Raw genomic sequence first — 22,363 nt, 5'->3', positions numbered from 1 at the left:
CAGAATGAGCTTCACAGAGAGCTTCAGAGAAATCAGAACATGTGACCAACAGAGTGTCGACACATGCTCATGTAGAAACATGCACAGAGACATGGATGTGGTTGGATCTGGTTCCTGAACACAGTTTTGAACCGGGTGTTGGGTTCAGGAACCAAAAAAAGACGGTTCTGGTTTGTGAACTGTGACATCATCGGTGGGTGTGTCGTGTTCTCTGTTTACAACATGAGAAGGAAATATATTCTGACTGATATAAAAGTACTTCAAATATTCCAACAATCATGTGATGATGATCTTCTGAATGGAAAGAGTTCAGTGTGTCCTCAAATACAGAGTTTAAAGTCTTGTTAAAATAGAGGATTGAAAATGTCTCACTTGTTGATGACACTCGTCTCTTTCACAGCCTGATCAGGTGTTTCCTGTCAGAGAGAAGTGGTTTCCATCTGTCCTCAGTCCTCAGCTCTCCGTCCTCTCGTCTTACACAACTGGACCTGAGCCACAGCTACGAGCTGAAGGATCCAGGAGTGGAGCTGCTGTGTGCTGGACTGAAGAGTCCACACTGTCACCTGGAGACTCTCAGGTCAGAACACATCATGTGTCCAGCTTCAGAGCTGAAATGTGAAAGTCAGAGGTGGAGACTCCAGCTGCAGAGAGTCAACAGATCATCATTGAGTTGGATGAGATTGTTCTTGCTTTTTCGATGAACGTTGAGTTTGACTTGATGTCCAAACAGAGTTTTATTCAAAGCAGCGCTGGCCATTCACAGAGCAGCACACACTGCACATGTGCCACCATGGACGACACAAAACAAAGGTTTTCCATTCCCTTTATATCTGTCACACCCCCACTTTCAACAAAAGGCATCACATGTCCCACACCACCCCCAATGCAGATGTTACCTTTTGGGGTGTCCCACCCTCACAGGGCACAAAACACCCATTCCTGACCTTCATGGCCCACACCCATCACCAGTTACTTGAACAAGAAAAGATCAAACGAGTGACATCCTTTATACAGTTTTCCTTTCTCAGATAACATCTTCACATGTTGAACACAATAATTTTCCACGTTATGCAGTAAAATATAGAATGAAATGAATGCAACATATGGCATTTGAAAATGATGTAAACCCAGAGTTGGATGAGCTTGTGAAGCAGAAGTTTGTTTCCATCCCACGTTCCAGCAAACATACAGCAGCAGCTTCTATTTCCATGTGATTTCAGGGATGAAAAGCAGAAAGAAGAAAAAGTCTGCTCATATCTGCCCCTTTTTAATGAACCTTCTTTCCCCAGTCAGAGTGTCAGCTTGAGGTTTTTCTCAGTGAAGTCCATTCTGTTGTCCAGAGTCCTGTAAGTTGACTTCAATGAAGTGAGTTAGATACAGTAAGAGCCTGAGTACGAATGACTTGGAAACTAGAATGTGAGTGGATCACTGGTGTTTGGGACCGTTCCACTTCTCTGTCCATCTTCTGAGGACTTCAGGTGGTTTCTGAACATGTGACTCAGTCATGACTCCTCACTCTTGGTCCTGTTCCTCTGGAATGTAGAAGAAACCAACAACATAAGAGTGAACGTTCCGACCAGGTGCCACTAGTTTGATGCTCTAACAACAGCGGGGTAAATGAGCTAAATGAGATGCTCAGAGAACTCAGAGTCATGACCTTGATCTTTCATTCAGAATTGTGCCGATCGATGGCTCTCATAATGGTGACCCTGTGATGTCCAGATGCTGCTGTATAACCTCACAGTGTTTGGCACAAAGGCAGGGAATATTCAGTGAGAAATGATCTGCCATATCTGCAATATGACCCCAATATGACCATGACAGAGACGAGACGAATCCAAGGCTCAAACAGTTCGTTTGAGAAATTATGAATCAAACTGATGGAATTTGCCTCATCAGACAGGCTAGCTACAGTTGCTCGTAACGTTATTGTTGGATATTTTCATGAAGTTATTTCTGTTGAGTCTGACTCCATGTCTTCTCCTGAATATCAGTAACTACAATGCAACTCAGACTGACATGAAGTGACACTCATATCTGGTCTTTTCAATTGATGAAGATCAGACTGGGCAGTAAACAAGGTGATTGACTTGCCCAAGAAGAAGTGACTTGGGACTTGCACATGTGTGACTTGGTCCCATGGTGCTGGTGTCAGCTGTCACAGGTGGAGGTGAGAAGATGGTTCCCATGTGAACGGGCCCGATGTGGCCCACAAGCCTGCACTTGCTGACCACTGGTCCAGAGGAATCAAAAGCTGCTGCTGATGAAATGCTAACACTCAGCTGCAGTGCTAACGCTATGGTTGATTCACTAAAGACTTCAGCACTATAGTGGATGATGACAAAGTCACCAGACTGAAGTCCTGTGTCTCGAGTGTCCACCATTCTCACTGCCAACAGTCACAGACTCACCCACACGGGGGCGCTGCAGAGCAGTGATTCCAGGACGCTGACTGGATGATTTCTGAATGCTTGTTCATGCTCCAAAAATCCAGCATCAATCCATGACGTCACACTAGTTTGTATGGAAGTCTGCTCTTCTGAAGAAACAATCATGTGTTTAAAGTCTTGTCAAACTAGAGGATGGAAAAAGTCTCACTTGTTGATGACACTCGTCTCTTTCACAGACTGAGCAGGTGTCAGCTGTCAGAGAGAAGTGGTTCCCTTCTGTCCTCAGTCCTCAGCTCTCCGTCCTCTCGTCTGACACAACTGGACCTGAGCCACAACTACGGTCTGAAGGATCCAGGAGTGAAGCTGCTGTGTGCTGGACTGAAGAGTCCACACTGTCACCTGGAGACTCTCAGGTCAGAACACATCATGTGTCCAGCTTCAGAGCTGAAATGTGAAAGTCAGAGGTGGAGACTCCAGCTGCAGAGAGTCACAGTTTTCTCATCAGTTTGCTCTTCAATGCAGCAGCTGGTTCTCAGTGGCATCAGTCTCCAGCAGGTTCCTCCTGCAGTCATGTGACTGAGGGTCTCAAGTCGAACCAAGAAATGAAAATACATATATTTGTATTCATGTGTAGTCCTGCATACTGTCCAAAAATAACATAGTTGTGTTTGGTCATTATAATAATATCCAAACGAGCAGCAAGTTGATCTTAAAAATCAAAGTAAAAACCAGTGGTGTCACTGGACCTGATGCTGTACTGGAGCACATCAGGTAATTCATGGCAGACAACACTGTTTTAGCACTGATTTTTCATGAAACAAACATGAAGAGTGCTTTAAACTTTGAGCTTCAAACTGTTCAATCTTCCCAGATCATGTTGTTGTCTGAACCACCTGAAATGAACTGAAGCATTTGACCTGCTGGTGCACTTGACTCTCCACCTCTGAACCAGGAAATGCAAAAAGGAAGCGCAAGGAATCTTGATGAAATATTTACTGCAGTAACCACATGCAAATTCAACATTTGCAAAAGTCAAACAAAAAAATAAGTAATACAGCTGCATCTGTGGCTTTTAAATTCTCGTCATTTATTTATCTTTATAATTGTCGAAGTATTCAGCTGCTCCCTCGCTCTCTCCCTCAGAGAGGAGGTGGAGGGTCAGGCTGTGCTGATAGACCGTCTCACCGCCATTTGGTGCAGTGCATGGCAGAGTAGTGCGTTGATCACACATCAAGTCACTGAGCTAGAAAAGCCTGAGAAATGGGATGTGTGGCGAGACAGAGCGTGTGACCAGCTTCATCTGTCTGAGTCTCAGGCCGACTGCGTGAGAGTTGGCAGCCCTGCCTTCAGGGCTGAAGCATGGATTCTTTAGCTCAACTGCCGTTGTTTCACGTCTCCGACAGTGAAAGCAAACAAAGTGACAGTGCTTTGGAGCGTCTGACTTCATCGTCTTTGCCCACACTGTTCTACTGCGAAGACACAGCCCATCAGCCAAAGTCCATCCACATGGATAAATGACCATATGAAGCAGCCATGTGTGCGTTCTGTAGCTGATGCTCTGTAGACTAACAGCTCTGCTGATATCTGTACTGGGGCCCTGCAGATCAATATTGGGGCGTCTGCCCGTGGGAACTCTGTCTGGCCACGCCCATGGGATATACAACAACATGTGTCAAAGTTGAACATCAAGTGCAGCCTCCACAGAATGTGGTGCTAACGCAGCGTTAGCATTAGCTTCTGTCCATGACGCGCTGACTCTTTAGTCAGAAGCGTTCCTATTGGTCGCCAGTTCTTCATCCCCCACACTCACCTTCACTACATTCAGCTCAGGTTAAAGTGAGACGGAGGATCTAATACAGAGTTTAAGGTCTTGTCAAAATAGAGGATTGAAAAAGTGTCACTTGTTGATGACACTGGTCTCTTTCACAGCCTGAGCTGGTGTTTCCTGTCAGAGAGAAGTTGTTCCCTTCTGTCCTCAGTCCTCAGCTCTACGTCCTCTCGTCTGACACAACTGGACCTGAGCCACAACATCTTCCTGAAGGATCCAGGAGTGGAGCTGCTGTGTGCTGGACTGAAGAGTCCACACTGTCACCTGGAGACTCTCAGGTCAGAACACATCAGCTCCTCTCTTCCGTTCTGCTCCACAACTGGACGGTTCTTCTGCTCTCATGATTCTCTAAAACACTGTTCCTCGTTCATTACAGTCTGTCAGGTTGCAGGATCTCAGAGAGCGGCTGTGCTTTTCTGGCCTCAGCTCTGACCTCTAACCCCTCCCATCTGAGAGAACTGGACCTGAGCTTCAACCATCCAGGAGGACCAGGACTGGAGCTGCTGTCTGCTGGACTGGAGAGTCCAGACTGGAGGCTGGAGACTCTCAGGTATGGACAGAGCAGCAGAAGTGACTGACTGAGCTCCAAAGAGCTTCAGACTGAACATGTGATCCAGAAGCAGACAGAGAGGATGTGGGTGTGTGATGCTGCTCAGACTCTTCATCTGAACTGAGCACATGAATCCAAACACATGACATGTTCTCCTGCTGGACACCAGTGGAAGCACCAAGGAGACAGTGGAGACTGAGCAGCTGTTTAGAGATCCATCTTTGTTGTCATCAACACAGTCATGAAAGAGCTGTCCACTTAGCAGCAGGAGATAATAGTCCTGAAACATCTGAAGTCACATGACTCTTTCTTCCTCCAGGCTGGATCACTGTGGACCACAGAGGTTAAGAGCTGGAGTGGAGAGATGTAAGTCTGTATCTTCTTGCTTCATGAGAACTCCTCAACTCTGTCAGCTTCTAGTGGAGCAGCTGTGATGTTGGTGACGTCATGTGACCCTTGAATCTGCTGCTGGAACTTGTCTTCATCAAGTCCAGGTCACTGCCCAGAACACTGGTCACCAACATGGTGTCCAGCTGCTGCTCGTGAGGAGCCTCCGTGCAGATCTAGAAGCAGCACTGTGGTCTTCCCTCATCATCAAATACTGATTCCTTCACTCTCTTCAGACTTTGACTCCAGAGTCTCAGGACCTCTGAACATCATCATGTTCCCTAAACTAGACTGATGTTAGCGACAGCTAGCTTAGCTCCTGACGTCACATGGACACACATGTGACATCAGCTCCTCCAGATTATTCTGGGATGTTCCAGTCCTCCTGGTTCTTCTCTTGAGGTGGCCCCAGTTGACCCGTCACAGTTTGGACCTGTGGCCTCATGATCTCCACTGGAGTCCATGTGGACCAACAGAGCAGCCTTCCCTGGCTTGCTGGGACAATGATTGTCTCTTGAAGAGAAGGTCTGTTCTTCCACCATCATCACCACGTGTGTCTTTTTCTTTCAGACTTCCGTCCACTCTCACTGGACCCAGACACAGCTGACCGGCGCCTCCTGCTGTCCAACAACAACAGCATGGTGGAACTAGTGACGGAGGATCAGGATTATCTGGACCATGACGACAGGTTTGAGCGGTGTCCTCAGGTGATGAGCAGAGATGCTGTGACTGGTCCCTGTTACTGGGAGCTGGAGTGGAGAGGAAGAGTTTCTGTGGCAGTGACTCTCAGGAGAGACGGAGGGAAGGAAGACGAGTCTGAGTTTGGACGGAACCATTATTCCTGGAGTCTGAGCTGCTCTGATGATGCTGGATATAAAGTCTGTCACAATAAGAGAGAAACTGTCATCGAGAGCTCAGAAGTCTCTCACAGACTTGGAGTGTTGCTGAACTGTCCTCCTGGATTTTTGGGATTCTTCAGAGTCTCCTCTGGAGTCCAGACTCACCTCTGCGCCTTCCCCACCCCCACTGAACCTCTGTACCTGGGATTTGGACTCGGAGAGGTTCCTAGTTCTGGTTCCTCTGTGTGTGTGTGTGACCTGAGTGTGTGAGTGTGTTCCTCCAACAAACTGGTGTTGCTGGTTCAAATCCCCATCCAAACTGCAGACAGTGAGGAATGAAATCAAATTTAAGAGGTGGTTGAAAACATTTTCCCGCCACTTAAAGTGAATAGAAAATCTGGATTCCCCTCTGGATCTTTGTCTTTTCCCACCAAGATTCCCCACTGAAAGGATTAGAATGGTAGCAGTAAGGAAGCGTGCAGCTGAGCTCCTCAGTGGATCAGCAACCGTAACTGTATGAATAACAGTCGAAGCTTTCGTCGAAGGCTGTAAATATGTAAATAAAGTGTTATAAAATATGTGTCACATCAATGGAAGAAGTTGCTGATCACGACAAATCAAAGCATCTCAATTAAAATTATAAATACATTGGAGATCAAATCATGCCTAATAACTGCAGACTGTGAAGATAAAAACTGAGAATATACCTACCTAAGGGGGTTCAAACAATTCATCAATTAGTGAGAATGGAAGATTTGAGCACACAAGTAATTATTAAGAGTGTACCAGATACAGTCGTGTGATCACTGCAGAAGGAATTAAAGCAGACTCGAAGAAGGATGAAGCTATTTGCAAAGCCCTGAGGACATACAACTGCTCCGTTCTTTCCCAGGCACTTGTGGATTTCTGATGAAATTCATACCAAATGAACACACCATCCGCTCCTGTGGGAGGTTTGACTGGAAAACCTACACAAACGTATCCAAACATCAGTCACGTGAGCTCTTCTTCTCTCGTGTGAATTCACCATCATTATTGTTCACTTCCTCTTGTTTCAGTCCCAGAGTGAAGGTGGTGATTGTCCTGAAGTCTGGATGTGGCTGACCACAGTGTTTTTTTGTTGCAGCCAAAATAATGCTGAAGAAGCTCAGATGATGCCAAGTCTGAAACAGTGTGTGTGGATATTGCGGTTGCAAAATCGAAGGCTGGTTCTTCATGGGGAAATGAATGGAGACAAACATGTTTTTATTTACCTCTTCAGGGGAAAATCCACAAACCCAGAAGAATTCAGCACCTAGTCAGTCAAAAGTGCAGGGACTTTCTAAAGTGTTTGGATGCAAACATGCAGAGGATTGTTTGAGATTCCCATGTTACACTGGAGGCGCAGGGACTTCAGTTCACGTGACATTTAGAGGCGGACGTTTTGGACGATGATGCTCTGCAGGAAGAGCCCATTGACTGAGCAGAAGTACAGAGCATTGCTTGAAGGAAGACGTGCATCTTTAATGGGATGTTTTGGACTGGCTTTTTTCACTCTTTGTGGCGACTTTGTGGAGGATTTTGGATGAGTGGGGCTGAGAGACGGGGAATATTGAACCCAACATTCCTGTTTGTCTTTATCCATGAAACGAGTCGTTCAAATGTGTTCTGTTGGACTCACAAATACATGTGTTGAAATAATGGATAGATTTTGTCTGGATGTTTTATCAGTTGTTTATATTTATGCTTGGATCCCTAAATTACAATTACAATATTATCCCGTGCAAAGTTTCCTATATGGAATCATGTCTTTTAATTTTCATAATTGTTCAGACCTTCTTTTAGATCAACTGTATTTCAGAGTTGGAGCAGCAACAGCGCCATCCTGCGGTGGCTGTGAAAGCGAGTAGAGCGCTTCACTTCTTCCACATGCGAAGCTGAGCAGCTCAACTCAGGTGTGTAGTTTGGCAGCTCCGCGGATAATTCAATTTGCCGGTCCTTTATTGTTGTTGTTGTGGTGTGTGGGATGCAGAACATATTCCCGCTCCATTTTGTTGTGGGCTCCCTCGCTGTTTGGCTTTTGTTGGCATCATTTCGAGCCGTTTAGTTGATGTTTCGGTGGCTAGTTCACAGTTAGCTGTCGTGTGGTGTGCTGCCGCCAATTTACACGTTTCATGTTTCGTCATCTTGGAGCTGAGTTGAGTTGAACATTACTGTGTTTTCTGTCTCGCAACAGGTGTGTGTTTGTGTCTCGCAGTGTTTTTCTTATTTTGTAAAAAGGACATTTTAATTTTAAGTTTATTGCGAGCAATGTGTGAAAAAAAATACTGTGTGAAAAGAAAGAGGAACAACACGGTCACGTTTGTTTATTTTCCATTTGCTCAGCTGCAGTGGCCCAGTCTACTTTTCTGCAGTGGGTACAGTCTGGTACTTCTTCCACAGCCACCTCATGTTGCTGACCTCAGGAGCACCGTCACACTCACTGGTCCATGGCACAGAGTGATGGGTTATGTGCTGTCAACTTACTACAGAAAATGACATTGACGGTAATAATAATGCATTTCAATACAGTCTCACTAATAACAACAATGATAAGGTCCAATATTTAATACAACTAAAAAAAATATCGCGGGCAGTGTAATCAAAGACCATTTTGATTTCTCTATTTCAGTAACTTCACAGTCATCACACTTGGACCATGAACCGAACGATTGAATATAAGTGACTGCACAGGAAGGTGGAACTTCCTAGAACTGGAGCAACTACAATTCTTTCCAAATGTCTTCAAGTTCTGGCTTCTGAGGTGCACACTGCCTCCTGGCTTGTGTGGCAGAGCCACGGCTTTTCAGCCACGTCAGCACCTATTTCCTCGTCTCAGAAACTGCATCAACGGGGAGCCATGAAAACATGCATGAAAAAATACATTTGCAGACCAATGGCAAATGGCATCATCTTATGGTATTATGAAATTAAATGATTATTGCTGATGTTTTGATTGTTCATATGACCACAAATTAACTATAATGTGTACGTTCATTGCCTTCAGTCATATCTGTTTTTTCTTATGAATTTGCATCTACCTTTCCGTCCCTCCACTCTAACCAGGGATGGCTGTTCTCAAATTCCCTCACCTGACAATCTGCTGCTAACATCAGGCTGGTTGTTCTCACCAATGGCACAGTTGCAGCATTATTAGGATCCCTACTACTGGGGACAGCGTTTTCCTCACCAGGCTCATCCTGAGCTCCTCCAACTGCTTCTGCTGCAGGACTTATGCTCCCTGAAACAGTAGCAGGATAAACCACCTGGTAGTTATCGCCACTCCTGGTGTCCTTCCAACACCTTCCTCCACTGCTTGTGTATTCCTGACGCTCGGCTGCAGCTGTGTGGAGGCACAACCTGTCAGAACTTTGCCGGCTTTATTTTTCATCATGAGTCAGTGTCGACGCTAGACCCTGTTTTCATAACACGCTTGTGAAAGTGATGTTGATACACAACCTTGTGCATTTTGGAGACGGTATACACAAATCGCCAACCTTTCCCAGTGGGTACATGACGTAAATCTGTACATCACTGCTAAGATGGGGATCTCAACTCAGCAGCTGAGTTGAGTTGTAGATGCTGCCATGATTGTGTGTTCTGTCCTACAACAGAACAAGCCACATATAAGTCCAAGGAAGGCTCCAACTCATCCTTGCAGTCCAGCACACGTGGCTCTTGAAAGAAGTTTGCACCTGAGCAGACTTGATGGCTGGAATGATGAGAGCACTGAGGAGAGGCTTCCTTCTGAGGGAGGAGCTGCAGGTCAACTGAGGTCATGATGGAGGAAACAGCAGGAACAGAGCAGGTGTTTGGACCACAGAGTGGATGGAGGAGTCACATGATCAGCAACGTCTCACTGAAACCTACCTGCTCTGCTCCTCTGTTAATCTGTTACAGGACACACACCCTCGCTCACTGGGCGAGTGAGTTTCCGTGAGCAGGATCAGAAGGAGCTGAGCTCAGCTGGAAGCTTCACCTGTAAACATGGACACAAGTCTTCAGACCAGAGAAGAGCTGCGAACAGGTCAGTGACTTTCTAACTGTCTATAAAGCAAGAGTGTGATGTGTGAAGGGACAAGTCAGGAGCAACCAGCCTGTTAGTATGTTTCAACACAGAGAACATCAGAGAGACACCTACGAACGAGAAGGCAGCAGTTCTTCACTGTTGATGGAATCACACAGCCGATGATGTGTTCACTGAATAAATCAAATGAAACAAGAAAACATGAAAATATAGAACACAACATGGAACAAAGTGGAGTAAAGACAAAGTATAGAGTTGAACCTGCCCTGATATCAACCCAATCAGGGTTTACGACACTCATGACTGTAATAAACATTTATAAAGCAGGACAGTGGAGAGTTGACCTCTGACCCTGACGGTGAGGTGAACATCTGACTCCTCCTTTGTTCTTGGATCTTTTGATTGAGGCAATAAAAAAAGAGTCACAAAGCCCAAACGGACATCATGTGAAGAATAGCAGCAGCTCCTGATGCTGTCAGTGAGTGAACACATGAATTTGGTTCTGAAAAACAAATGTTTTTGAACTTCTACGATATTTTGTTTCTCGTGATGACGTTTGATTCGAACAGGAAGTTTATTTCAATCCCACATCAAATGTACAACACCAACAGTCTTCATCTCAACTTGTGGGACTGCAGAGGGAGGAGTTTTAAATTCAAATATCTTAATTAATTTTAGACATGTATAATTCGTTACACAGCAAAATAAATCTGGATGTCAAACGTTGGATAGTTGGATTCAAACAAACGTAAAATAGAAGGAAGAATGTTAATTACTAATTTAGATAACAGCAGAGGGTCAGGGTATTTTCTAGTGACTTGAGTTTCTCAAAGTGAGACAAGAAAGGACGTGTCCGCAGTTGGAAAGAAAATTCCACGTAGAAGTTACCTCAGAAGTTTTATTGTTTCGAGATGCTAGTGACATATCTTTGAGCTTCCTCTGTGGACCGGAACCGCTTCTTTCTTCTTTCTTCTTTGAAATCACAGCCAGGGTTTCAGTCCGTAGTGGTAGACGTCCATCATTAATAATGTCTCTACGCTCTGCCCTCTAAGCCAAAATGTTAGGTGCTTAGTCTTCCACCAAACAGTTGTCCACAACACTCAAGTCTCCCCCTCCGCCGAGCTTCTCTGATGAGGAGGTCCTTCATCCGGTACAGGTGAAAACAGAGAATGATAGGCTGCGGTCTTTGCGCTAGGTCTTAATGCTCCAATGCGGTGTGCTCAGTCTGTCTCAGGTGATGATGTCAAGGTCTCTGGGCCAAAAACTTCCCTCAGCATGATTTGGAAAAACTCTGTAGGCCGTCCTCCCTCACCAGATTCCATTAGGCCGAAGATGCAAATGTTTTGTCGTTGACTTTAACCTTCCATATCAACAACTTTACTCGTTAGCTTGGTGTTAGCTTGCTGCAGAGCCATGCAAAAGGTTTCCGACTCGCTCACATGCTGGGTCATGTCAACCACAGCGAGTTCAAGAGAGGACAAGCGCAGGCCAAGTCTTGGTCAAACTTAGACTCTAGTCCGGAGATGGCTGTTTTGAAGTCGGCAGCCTGAGCTTTACCTTGCTGCTCGAAAAGTGCGGTGATAGAGTCCATGGTTAAGCTAGTAGTTGTATTGTCCTTCTGAAGAGATTTGCCAGTTGTTTGTGCCATTGTACAAAAAAGTCATTAGTGTTGGTTAGACTTCAGCTGTGTTAAAAAAGGTATAGTAGATGATGAAGGATAAAGTTGTTCAGGAGCACTTGTCCTCACGTCTGCTCCATGTGACTGCGACCCAGAGGGAGCAGATTTAATTCATGAACCTGAATGGTGAAGTGCAGTGGACTGAGCTCACTTCTACACACCAGCTTCTGTCAAAGCTTCTGTGCTGTGAGGACTCCAGACTGACATGACTAGAGCCACCAGTGATGATGCTGTTGTGCCTGTTTGAAGGTGTGGACAGAGAGGAGGAAGCTCCTCCCTCTAAAGCCCTTCTGGGTGAGGACCATGGCAGCCAGACCAGAGCTCAGAGGTGAGAAGATCAGTTCTCCTGTCAGAGCTCCAAATACTTGAAATCATTTTCACACTGCAACTTCTGTGTTCAGATCAAAGCCACTCACATCAGAAGCTGCTGGACGAGGGCAAGGACCTGGACCCGCTCCCAACTGTGAGTCTCTGAAGAGTGACTGGTCTATAGGAAGAGATATTAACTTCAGAGGAGGGCAGGACCATCAGAGGAGGAGCAGGTGAGAGACTGAGCAGGAGCGACACTGAGAGGACCTCTCGTGGTCAGATGGTGAATCACAGTGTTGATCAGAGTTGTGTCTCCATCAGGTTGAATCAGGAGAAACTGGACTCTGAACTCACCTGTGAGTCTCTAAACAGTGACAGGTCGATGGATCTTCTCATTGATTTCAAAGGTGGACAAGAGCCTTCAGGAGAGAGGTGAGGTTTCCTGTCCCTCTCCACTCATGTGATTGTTGGGTCTGATCAAAGGTCTATGAGGCTCCTTCTTAGATTTGACTGCCATTATTCTTCCCACTATCGGGAAATGTTGGTGTTTATTCAACTGGAGTCAAAAGTGCTGCTCCACGACGAGGAAACTAAACATTCAAGAGAAGAAGCAGTGAACTGAACTGATGAAACATGAACTCATAACTGAAGTGTGTGACAAAGTTCACGTCTGTTTACTGCCTGATGTTCTTCACAGAGAGGATCAGCAGGTCTCAGATGTTCTCAGTCTCCAGTGTGTCCAGCAGCATCAGACAGATCTGGACTCCACACTTCAGGTGTGTTCAAGTGTTAGCTCCTCCTGCTAACTACAGCAGATGCTAACTCACCAGTCAGGATTCTAGTCACCTCTGAAGGTCAGCAGGTTTTCTCTCTGTCACATGATCAGGTCACATGTTTGTGTTGCAGCTGCTTGAGGAGAGTGTCATGACCCTGGTGAAGAAGGAAGTGAGGAGAGTCCAAAGGTTCCTCAGTCCAGATGATTCCAAATACCAGGATGATGAGGAAGAGGTGAAGGTGAAGTGTGATGAGGAGCAGATAAGGAGCAGCAGAGAAGCTTTCCAGGACTTCATCATGAACCTCCTGAGGAGCATGAAGGAGGAGGAGCTTGCTGATCGTGTGTGGAGCAGTAAGAGGATTTGAACCTTCAACCTGCTGAATCTGAGGCCTTCAATCTAAAAGTCCATTTGATCTGAAATACCTGGAGCTGATGAGAAGATTGATCTGGAGATTGATCAGCTTCACCTTCCAGAATCTTCTGATCATGGGACTTCTCTCGTCTTTCAGGAAGTCGTGCTGGAACGTGTGCAGGACGACTGAAGAGGAGCCTGCAGAAGAAGTTCCACAGTGTGTTTGAGGGGGTGGCTAAAGCAGGAAACTCTGCCCCTCTGAATCAGATCTACACAGAGCTCTACATCACTGAGGGGGGCACAGACCAGGTCAACCAGGAGCACGAGGTCCGACAGATCGAAGCAGCAACCAGGAACCAGACCAGAGCAGAAACTACCATCAGACCAGAAGACCTCTTTAAAGCTTCACCTGAGAGAGAGGGACCCATCAGGAGCCTGCTGACGAAGGGCGTGGCTGGCATTGGGAAGACCCTCCTGACCCAGAAGCTGACTCTGGACTGGGCTGAAGACAAAGCCCACCAGAACTTCCAGCTCATGTTTCCTTTCACCTTCAGAGAGCTGAACCTGCTGAAAGAGAAGCAGTTGAGTTTGGTGGAACTTGTTCATCGCTTCTTTCCTGAAACCAAAGACTCAGGACTCAGCATCTTTGAAGGAGTCCAGGTTCTGTTCATCTTGGACGGTCTGGACGAGTGTCGACTGCATCTGGACTTCAACAGTCGGGTCCTGACAGAAGCTACAGAGTCCACCTCAGTAGACGTCCTGCTGACCAACCTCATCAGGGGGAAGCTGCTTCCCTCAGCTCACCTCTGGCTCACCACACGACCTGCAGCAGCCAATCAGATCCCTCCTGAGTGTGTGGACATGGTGACAGAGGTCCGAGGGTTCACTGACCTCCAGAAGGAGGAGTACTTCAGGAAGAGGTTCAGAGATGAGGAGCAGACCACCATCATCTCTCACATCCAGAGCTCACGAAGCCTCCACATCATGTGTCACATCCCCATCTTCTGCTGGATCACTGCCACAGTTCTGGAGGACATGTTGAAGAGCAGAGAGAGTGGAGAGCTGCCCAAGACCCTGACTGAGATGTACATCCACTTCCTGGTGGTTCAGGCCAAAGTCAAGAAGCTCAAGTACCATGGAGGAGCAGGGACAGACACAGTTTGGGACCCTGAGAGCAGGAAGATGATCAAGTCTCTGGGAAAACTGGCTTTTGAGCAGCTGCAGAGAGGAAACTTGATCTTCTATGAAACAGACCTCACAGAGTGTGGCATCGACATCACAGCTGCTGCAGTTTACTCAGGAGTCTTCACACAGATCTTCAGAGAGGAGAGAGGACTGTACCAGGACAAGGTCTTCTGCTTCATCCACCTGAGTCTCCAGGAGTTTCTGGCTGCTCTTCATGTCCACCTGAAGTTCTCCAACTCTGGAGTCAATCTGCTCCATTCACAGCAAACATCCGTACTGATAAGAATCTTCAGAAAGAATGTTCTTCCTGAACAGTTCTACCAGAGAGCAATACATGAAGCTGTAGAAAGTCCTACTGGACATCTGGACTTGTTCCTGCGCTTCCTTCTGGGTCTTTCTCTGCAGAGCAGCCAGAGACTCCTTCCAGGTTTGTTGCCACAGACAGGAAGTAGCTCATGGACCCAGCAGAACACAGCAGAGCTCATCAAGAAGAAGATAAATGAGAAAGTGTCTCCAGAGAGAATCATCAATCTGTTCCACTGTCTGAGTGAAGTGAAGGACACTTCTCTAGTGGAGCAGCTTCAACAGCAGCTGAGATCAGGACGTCTCTCCACAAAGCAACTGTCTCCTGCTCAGTGGTCCACCCTGGCCTTCATCTTATTGTCCTCAGAGGAAGATCTGGAGGTGTTTGACCTGAAGAAATACTCTGCTTCAGACAAGGCTCTTGACAGGCTGCTGCCGGTGGTTCAAGCTTCAAAAGCTGTTCTGTAAGTGGATCAAACACTGAAACATCTCTGATGATATGAACTGAAAATGAAGGTTTGATTTCCTTGCTCTTTTTATTCAGACTGAGAGACTGTCAGCTGTCAGAGAGAAGTTGTTCCCTTCTGTCCTCAGTCCTCAGCTCTCCGTCCTCTCGTCTGACACAACTGGACCTGAGCTACAACAGCCTGAAGGATCCAGGAGTGGAGCTGCTGTGTGCTGGACTGAAGAGTCCACACTGTCACCTGGAGACTCTCAGGTCAGTACACATCTGGACAGCTGGTTCCTCCTGTAGTCAGGTGCTGAAGACAGGTGGTTGTGATGAGGACCTGCTTCTAAAGCTTTATTTAGCTAGCACCTTTCAGAATGAGCTTCACAGAGAGCTTCAGAGAAAACAGAACATGTGACCAACAGAGTGTCGACACATGCTCATGTAGAAACACGGAGACATGGATGTGGTTGGATCTGTTGGACATGGCTACCGGCTGGTTCCGGTTCCTGATCACAAAAAAATGCTTGTGGTTTGTGAACTGTGACATCGGTGGGTGTGTCGTGCTCGTGATGGTTTAAGGCGAGAGACCCAAGTGCATCAGGGAGGAGACCGAGACTGGGGTCAAGTCCAACAAATTTAATGAAGAAACTAACTAATTACACACGACTTCAATGCTGGAAGGAGACAAATTAAAATACAATCTAAGAACACAATTACTCTTTTTCTAACACGAGAAGAAAGCAGGAAAAACAAGAATGGCAAAATGTCCATGGTCCGGAGAGGAACCATCCAAGATGTCGAGTCAAACATGAGTCATACCAGGGTGAACACAAGTGACGAACTGACACTAATTGTCTTCTGACCAGCGTTTAAGTAGTGCACAGGGTGATTGCGGGATCAGGTTCAGGTGTGTGTGTGTCTGTCTGTAGCGGGGGCTACAGCTTATGTTTCAACGCGTGAGACACAAGTCTCCTCTTTAACAACAACCCCCCAATATTTAGTTCCTCTCTCATCATGTTTGTGTTTTTGTCTTCATGTTTGATCAACTTGATCCTGACTGATATAAAAGTGCTTCAAATATTCCAACAATCATGTGATGATGATCTTCTGAATGGAAAGAGTTCAGTGTGTCCTCAAATACAGAGTTTAAAGTCTTGTCAAAATAGAGGATTGAAAAAGTCTCACTTGTTGATGACACTCGTCTCTTTCACAGCCTGAGCTGGTGTGATCTGTCAGAGAGAAGTGGTTCCCTTCTGTCCTCAGTCCTCAGCTCTCCGTCCTCTCGTCTGACACAACTGGACCTGAGCCACAACTACGGCCTGAAGGATCCAGGAGTGGAGCCGCTGTGTGCTGGACTGAAGAGTCCACACTGTCACCTGGAGACTCTCAGGTCAGAACACGTCATGTGTCCAGCTTCAGAGCTGAAATGTGAAAGTCAGAGGTGGAGACTCCAGCTGCAGAGAGTCAACAGATCATCATTGAGTTGGATGAGATTGTGAAGCAGAAGTTTCCATCCCACGTTCCAGCAAACATACAGCAGTAGCTTCCATATCCATGTGATTTCAGAGGTCAAAAGGAGCAGAGAGAAGATCCAAAAGAAAAAAAGGAAAGGGGGAAAAAAAATACAGGCCCAACAATAAAATTTAAAAATTGGAAGGCCCATCCCACCTAAAGACTCGCTCCTTTGCAAGAATTCCTTTATTATTCTCACCTTTTTTATTGCAAATAAATCTGGTTATTCCTTTATATGAATCTTTAAAAAAGGTTTTCTTGATAAAATGAGAATACATATTACCAGCTATACTCCACCAGCTAATGACATGGGGAGATGAGACCGTCTGCCTAAATCAGACAAGGTTTTACTCAACAGTGGTTTAAATAATTCCAAAATGTTCTGGGTAACAGTAATTCCCAAATATCTAAATAAATGATGAACAATTTGAATTGAAGGGTAGATTTTATTGGCCTTTGAGCTGATGGGGTATAACTCACTTTAGATAAAGTTCATTTGTATCCAGACACCCTGCCATATTCCTCCAAGAGAGTCACAATAGTTGACAATGATTTCAATGGGTCTGATATAAATCATAATAAATTGTGTGCATAAAGAGATGCTTTATTTTCTTCTCCTCCCCTGCTAATGCCACTGTAATTCCTCAAACAATGTAGTGTAATAGCCAAGGGTTCGATAGCCGTTGCACTCAACAGAGTGGACAGCCCTGTCTGGTGCCACGCTGCAGCAGAAAATACTTAGATCTAATTGGGCCTGTGTGTATAGATGCTTTAGGGGACGTATACAGTATCTCCTGAATATCAGTAACTACAATGAACTCAGACTGACATGAAGTGACAGTCGTATCTGGTCTTTTCAATTGATGAAGATCAGACTGGGCAGTAAACAAGGTGATTGACTTGCCCAAGAAGAAGTGACTTGGGACTTGCACATGTGTGACTTGGTCCCATGGTGCTGGTGTCAGCTGTCACAGGTGGAGGTGAGAAGATGGTTCCCGTGTGAACGGGCCCGATGTGGCCCACAAGCCTGCACTTGCTGACCACTGGTCCAGAGGAATCAAAAGCTGCTGCTGATGAAATGCTAACACTCAGCTGCAGTGCTAACGCTATGGTTGATTCACTAAAGACTTCAGCACTGTAATACTGGATGATGACAAAGTCACCAGACTGAAGTCCTGTGTCTCGAGTGTCCACCATTCTCACTGCCAACAGTCACAGACTCACCCACACGGGGGCGCTGCAGAGCAGTGATTCCAGGACGCTGACTGGATGATTTCTGAATGCTTGTTCATGCTCCAAAAATCCAGCATCAATCCATGACGTCACACTAGTTTGTGTGGAAGTCTGATCCTCTGAAGAAACAATCATGTGTTTAAAGTCTTGTCATAATAGAGGATTGAAAAAGTCTCACTTGTTGATGACACCCGTCTCTTTCACAGCCTGAGCTGGTGTGGACTGTCAGAGAGAAGTTGTTCCCTTCTGTCCTCAGTCCTCAGCTCTCCGTCCTCTCGTCTGACACAACTGGACCTGAGCTACAACAATCTGAAGGATCCAGGAGTGGAGCTGCTGTGTGCTGGACTGAAGAGTCCACACTGTCACCTGGAGACTCTCAGGTCAGAACACATCATGTGTCCAGCTTCAGAGCTGAAATGTGAAAGTCAGAGGTGGAGACTCCAGCTGCAGAGAGTCAACAGACCATCATTGAGTTGGATGAGATTGTGAAGCAGAAGTTTCCATCCCACGTTCCAGCAAACATACAGCAGCAGCTTCCATTTCCATGATATTTCAGAGGTCAAAAGGAGCAGAGAGAAGATCCAAAAGAAAAAAAGGAAAGGGGGAAAAAAAATACAGGCCCAACAATAAAATTTAAAAATTGGAAGACCCATCCCACCTGAAGACTCGCTCCTTTGCAAGAATTCCTTTATTATTCTCACCTTTTTTATTGCAAATAAATCTGGTTATTCCTTTATATGAATCTTTAAAAAAGGTTTTCTTGATAAAATGAGAATACATATTACCAGCTATACTCCACCAGCTAATGACATGGGGAGATGAGACCATCTGTCTAAATCAGACAAGGTTTTACTCAACAGTGGTTTAAATAATTCCAAAATGTTCTGGGTAACAGTAATTCCCAAATATCTAAATAAATGATGAACAATTTGAATTGAAGGGTAGATTTTATTGGCCTTTGAGCTGATGGGGTATAACTCACTTTAGATAAAGTTCATTTGTATCCAGACACCCTGCCATATTCCTCCAAGAGAGTCACAATAGTTGACAATGATTTCAATGGATCTGATATAAATCATAATAAATCGTCTGCATAAAGAGATGCTTTATTTTCTTCTCCTCCCCTGCTAATACCACTGTAATTCCTCAAACAATGTAGTGTAATAGCCAAGGGTTCGATAGCCGTTGCACTCAACAGAGTGGACAGCCCTGTCTGGTGCCACGCTGCAGCAGAAAATACTTAGATCTAATTGGGCCTGTGTGTATAGATGCTTTAGGGGACATATACAGTATCTCCTGAATATCAGTAACTACAATGCAACTCAGACTGACATGAAGTGACACACATATCTGGTCTTTTCAATTGATGAAGATCAGACTGGGCAGTAAACAAGGTGATTGACTTGCCCAAGAAGAAGCGACTTGGGACTTGCACATGTGTGACTTGGTCCCATGGTGCTGGTGTCAGCTGTCACAGGTGGAGGTGAGAAGATGGTTCCCATGTGAACGGGCCCGATGTGGCCCACAAGCCTGCACTTGCTGACCACTGGTCCAGAGGAATCAAAAGCTGCTGCTGATGAAATGCTAACACTCAGCTGCAGTGCTAACGCTATGGTTGATTCACTAAAGACTTCGGCACTGTAATACTGGATGATGACAAAGTCACCAGACTGAAGTCCTGTGTCTCGAGTGTCCACCATTCTCACTGCCAACAGTCACAGACTCACCCACACGGGGGCGCTGCAGAGCAGTGATTCCAGGACGCTGACTGGATGATTTCTGAATGCTTGTTCATGCTCCAAAAATCCAGCATCAATCCATGACGTCACACTAGTTTGTATGGAAGTCTGATCCTCTGAAGAAACAATCATGTGTTTAAAGTCTTGTCATAATAGAGGATTGAAAAAGTCTCACTTGTTGATGACACCCGTCTCTTTCACAGCCTGAGCTGGTGTGGACTGTCAGAGAGAAGTGGTTCCCTTCTGTCCTCAGTCCTCAGCTCTCCGTCCTCTCGTCTGACACAACTGGACCTGAGCTACAACTACATGTATGATTCAACACTGAAGCTGCTGTGTGCTGGACTGAAGAGTCCACACTGTCACCTGGAGACTCTCAGGTCAGAACACATCAGCTCCTCTCTGCAGTTCTGCTCCATAACTGGACGGTTCTTCTGCTCTCATGATTCTCTAAAACACTGTTCCTCCTTCATTACAGTCTGTCAGGGTGTATGATCTCAGAGAAGGACTGTGCTTCTCTGGCCTCAGCTCTGACCTCTAACCCCTCCCATCTGAGAGAGCTGGACCTGAGCTTCAACCATCCAGGAGGACCAGGACTGGAGCTGCTGTCTGCTGGACTGGAGAGTCCAGACTGGAGGCTGGAGACTCTCAGGTATGGACAGAGCAGCAGAAGTGACTGACTGAGCTCCAAAGAGCTTCAGACTAAACATGTGATCCAGAAGCAGACAGAGAGGATGTGGGTGTGTGACGCTGCTCAGACTCTTCATCTGAACTGAGCACTTGAATCCAAACACATGGCATGTTCTCCTGCTGGACACCAGTGGAAGCACCAAGGAGACAGTGGAGACTGAGCAGCTGTTTAGAGATCCATCTTTGTTGTCATCAACACAGTCATGAAAGAGCTGTCCGCTTAGCAGCAGGAGATAATAGTCCTGAAACATCTGAAGTCACATGACTCTTTCTTCCTCCAGGCTGGATCACTGTGGACCACAGAGGTTAATATCTGGATGGGAGAGATGTAAGTCTGTATCTTCTTGCTTCATGAGAACTCCTCCACTCTGTCAGCTTCTAGTGGAGCAGCTGTGATGTTAGTGACGTCATGTGACCCTTGAATCTGCTGCTGGAACTTGTCTTCATCAAGTCCAGGTCACTGCCCAGAACACTGGTCACCAACATGGTGTCCAGCTGCAGCTAGTGAGGAGCCTACGTGCAGATCTAGAAGCAGCACTGTGGTCTTCCCTCATCATCAAATACTGATTCCTTCACGCTCTTCAGTCTTTTACACCAGAGTCTCAGGACCTCTGAACATCATCATGTTCCCTAAAACTATCTTTCCTAAACTTAGCTCCTGACGTCACATGGACACACTTGTGTCATTCACATGTGACATCAGCTCCTCCAGATGATTCTGGGATGTTCCAGTCCTCCTGGTTCTTCTCTTGAGGTGGCCCCAGTTGACCCGTCACAGTTTGGACCTGTGGCCCCATGATTTCCACTGGAGTCCATGTGGACCAACAGAGCAGCCTTCCCTGGCTTGCTGGGACAATGATTGTCTCTTGAAAGTCTGTTCTTCCACCATCATCACCACGTGTGTTTTCTTCTCTCAGACGCCTGTCCACTCTCACTGGACCCAGACACAGCTCACCGGCGCCTCCTGCTGTCCAACAACAACAGCATGGTGGAACTAGTGACGGAGGATCAGGATTATCTGGACCATGACGACAGGTTTGAGCGGTGTCCTCAGGTGATGAGCAGAGATGCTGTGACTGGTGTCTGTTACTGGGAGCTGGAGTGGAGAGGAAGAGTTTCTGTGGCAGTGACTCTCAGGAGAGACGGAGGGAAGGAAGACGAGTCTGAGTTTGGACAGAACCATTATTCCTGGAGTCTGAGCTGCTCTGATGATGCTGGATATAAATTCTGTCACAATAAGAGAGAAACTGTCATCGAGAGCTCAAAAGTCTCTCACAGAGTTGCAGTGTTGCTGAATGCACCTCCTGGAACTTTAGAGTTCTTCAGAGTCTCCTCTGGAGTCCGGACTCACCTGCACATCTTCCCCACCCCCACTGAACCTCTGTACCTGGGATTTGGACTCGGAAAGGTTCCTGGTTCTGGTTCCTCTGTGTGTGTGTGTGACCTGAATGTGTGAGTGTGTTCCTCCAACAAACTGGTGTTGCTGGTTCAAATCCCCATCCAAACTGCAGACAGTGAGGAATGAAATCAAATTTAAGAGGTGGTTGAAAACATTTTCCCACCACTGTAAATGAATAGAAAATCTGGATTCCCCTCTGGATCTTTGTCTTTTCCCACCAAGATTCCCCACTGAAAGGATTAGAATGGTAGCAGTAAGGAAGCGTGCAGCTGAGCTCCTCTCAGTGGATCAGCAACCGTAACTGTATGAATAACAGTCGAAGCTCAGCGTCATGGAAAATGACTCGCACTGTACCACAGAGGACTCTCCATTTGAATTCCTCCCATTGGGTCAGTGTTTTGGGTTGCTACAAGACGTTGATATAGACATAGATTAAAGCATTTAAATCATGTTTTATGTATCATTTTTAAATACATTGGTGTTGTTTAAAATCATGCATAATAACTGCAGACTGAAAATAAAGTACCACCTGGAAAATATCATTTATTGTACTGTTTCAATTTTTTTTTTTTTGTCTGTGCTGGGTTTGCTTTTCTCTTATCTCAACATCTCCCACTAACTCTCTTATACGCCGCTTTCTTTGGCTTATTATTTAAGACTCGAGGCGCTGAAGCAGTGTCCTGTTCTACCGAAGCACCAAT

General features: G+C 46.0%; 2 protein-coding genes across 11 annotated transcripts in view; both read left to right on the top strand.

Annotated features, from left to right (window-relative positions):
* Positions 1-9,773, top strand: part of LOC128765786 (NACHT, LRR and PYD domains-containing protein 3-like) — a 63,085-nt gene extending 53,312 nt beyond the window's left edge. The window contains exons 17-24 of one of the 9 annotated variants that reach the window (XM_053876861.1): positions 401-577; positions 2,627-2,803; positions 4,320-4,496; positions 4,595-4,768; positions 5,088-5,134; positions 5,726-8,519; positions 8,645-8,931; positions 9,079-9,370. In XM_053876861.1, coding sequence (XP_053732836.1) covers positions 401-577; positions 2,627-2,803; positions 4,320-4,496; positions 4,595-4,768; positions 5,088-5,134; positions 5,726-6,264 — 1,291 coding nt within the window. In that variant the 3' untranslated portion in view covers positions 6,265-8,519; positions 8,645-8,931; positions 9,079-9,370. Of the gene's footprint in view, positions 1-400; positions 578-2,626; positions 2,804-4,319; positions 4,497-4,594; positions 4,769-5,087; positions 5,135-5,725; positions 8,520-8,644; positions 9,404-9,626 lie in introns of those variants that run through there. The other 8 variants (XM_053876860.1, XM_053876862.1, XM_053876868.1 and 5 more) reach the window with 8 other exon arrangements.
* Positions 9,681-22,168, top strand: LOC128765788 (NACHT, LRR and PYD domains-containing protein 3-like). Of its 2 annotated transcripts, XM_053876883.1 has the most exons (15): positions 9,681-9,820; positions 9,913-10,039; positions 11,967-12,045; positions 12,119-12,259; positions 12,348-12,458; positions 12,724-12,802; positions 12,933-13,152; positions 13,311-15,105; positions 15,186-15,359; positions 16,306-16,482; positions 18,044-18,217; positions 19,780-19,953; positions 20,052-20,225; positions 20,545-20,591; positions 21,181-22,168. In XM_053876883.1, the coding sequence occupies exons 2-15, from the start codon at positions 10,000-10,002 to the stop codon at positions 21,717-21,719; spliced, it is 3,924 nt and encodes a 1,307-aa protein (XP_053732858.1). In that variant the 5' UTR covers positions 9,681-9,820; positions 9,913-9,999; the 3' UTR covers positions 21,720-22,168. The 2 variants fall into 2 exon arrangements, with proteins under 2 accessions (XP_053732858.1, XP_053732859.1); XM_053876884.1 differs by lacking the exons at positions 9,681-9,820; positions 9,913-10,039 and adding an exon at positions 10,476-10,517.
* The last annotated feature ends 195 nt before the right edge of the window (positions 22,169-22,363 follow it).

The sequence above is a fragment of the Synchiropus splendidus genome, chromosome 10 (assembly GCF_027744825.2).
Source record: "Synchiropus splendidus isolate RoL2022-P1 chromosome 10, RoL_Sspl_1.0, whole genome shotgun sequence".
Taxonomy (NCBI): domain Eukaryota; kingdom Metazoa; phylum Chordata; class Actinopteri; order Syngnathiformes; family Callionymidae; genus Synchiropus; species Synchiropus splendidus.
The sequence above is the reverse complement of the archived record's forward strand: the minus strand, read 5'-3'. Positions and strand labels throughout refer to the sequence as shown.

Coding starts and splice junctions, on each gene's coding strand:
- LOC128765788 (XM_053876883.1), top strand. CDS start 10,000: ATGGACACAAGTCTTCAGACCAGAGAAGAGCTGCGAACAG. Junction 16,483..18,043: donor TGTCACCTGGAGACTCTCAG/GTCAGAACACGT, acceptor TCTCTTTCACAG/CCTGAGCTGGTGTGGACTGT. Junction 20,592..21,180: donor AATATCTGGATGGGAGAGAT/GTAAGTCTGTAT, acceptor TTCTTCTCTCAG/ACGCCTGTCCACTCTCACTG.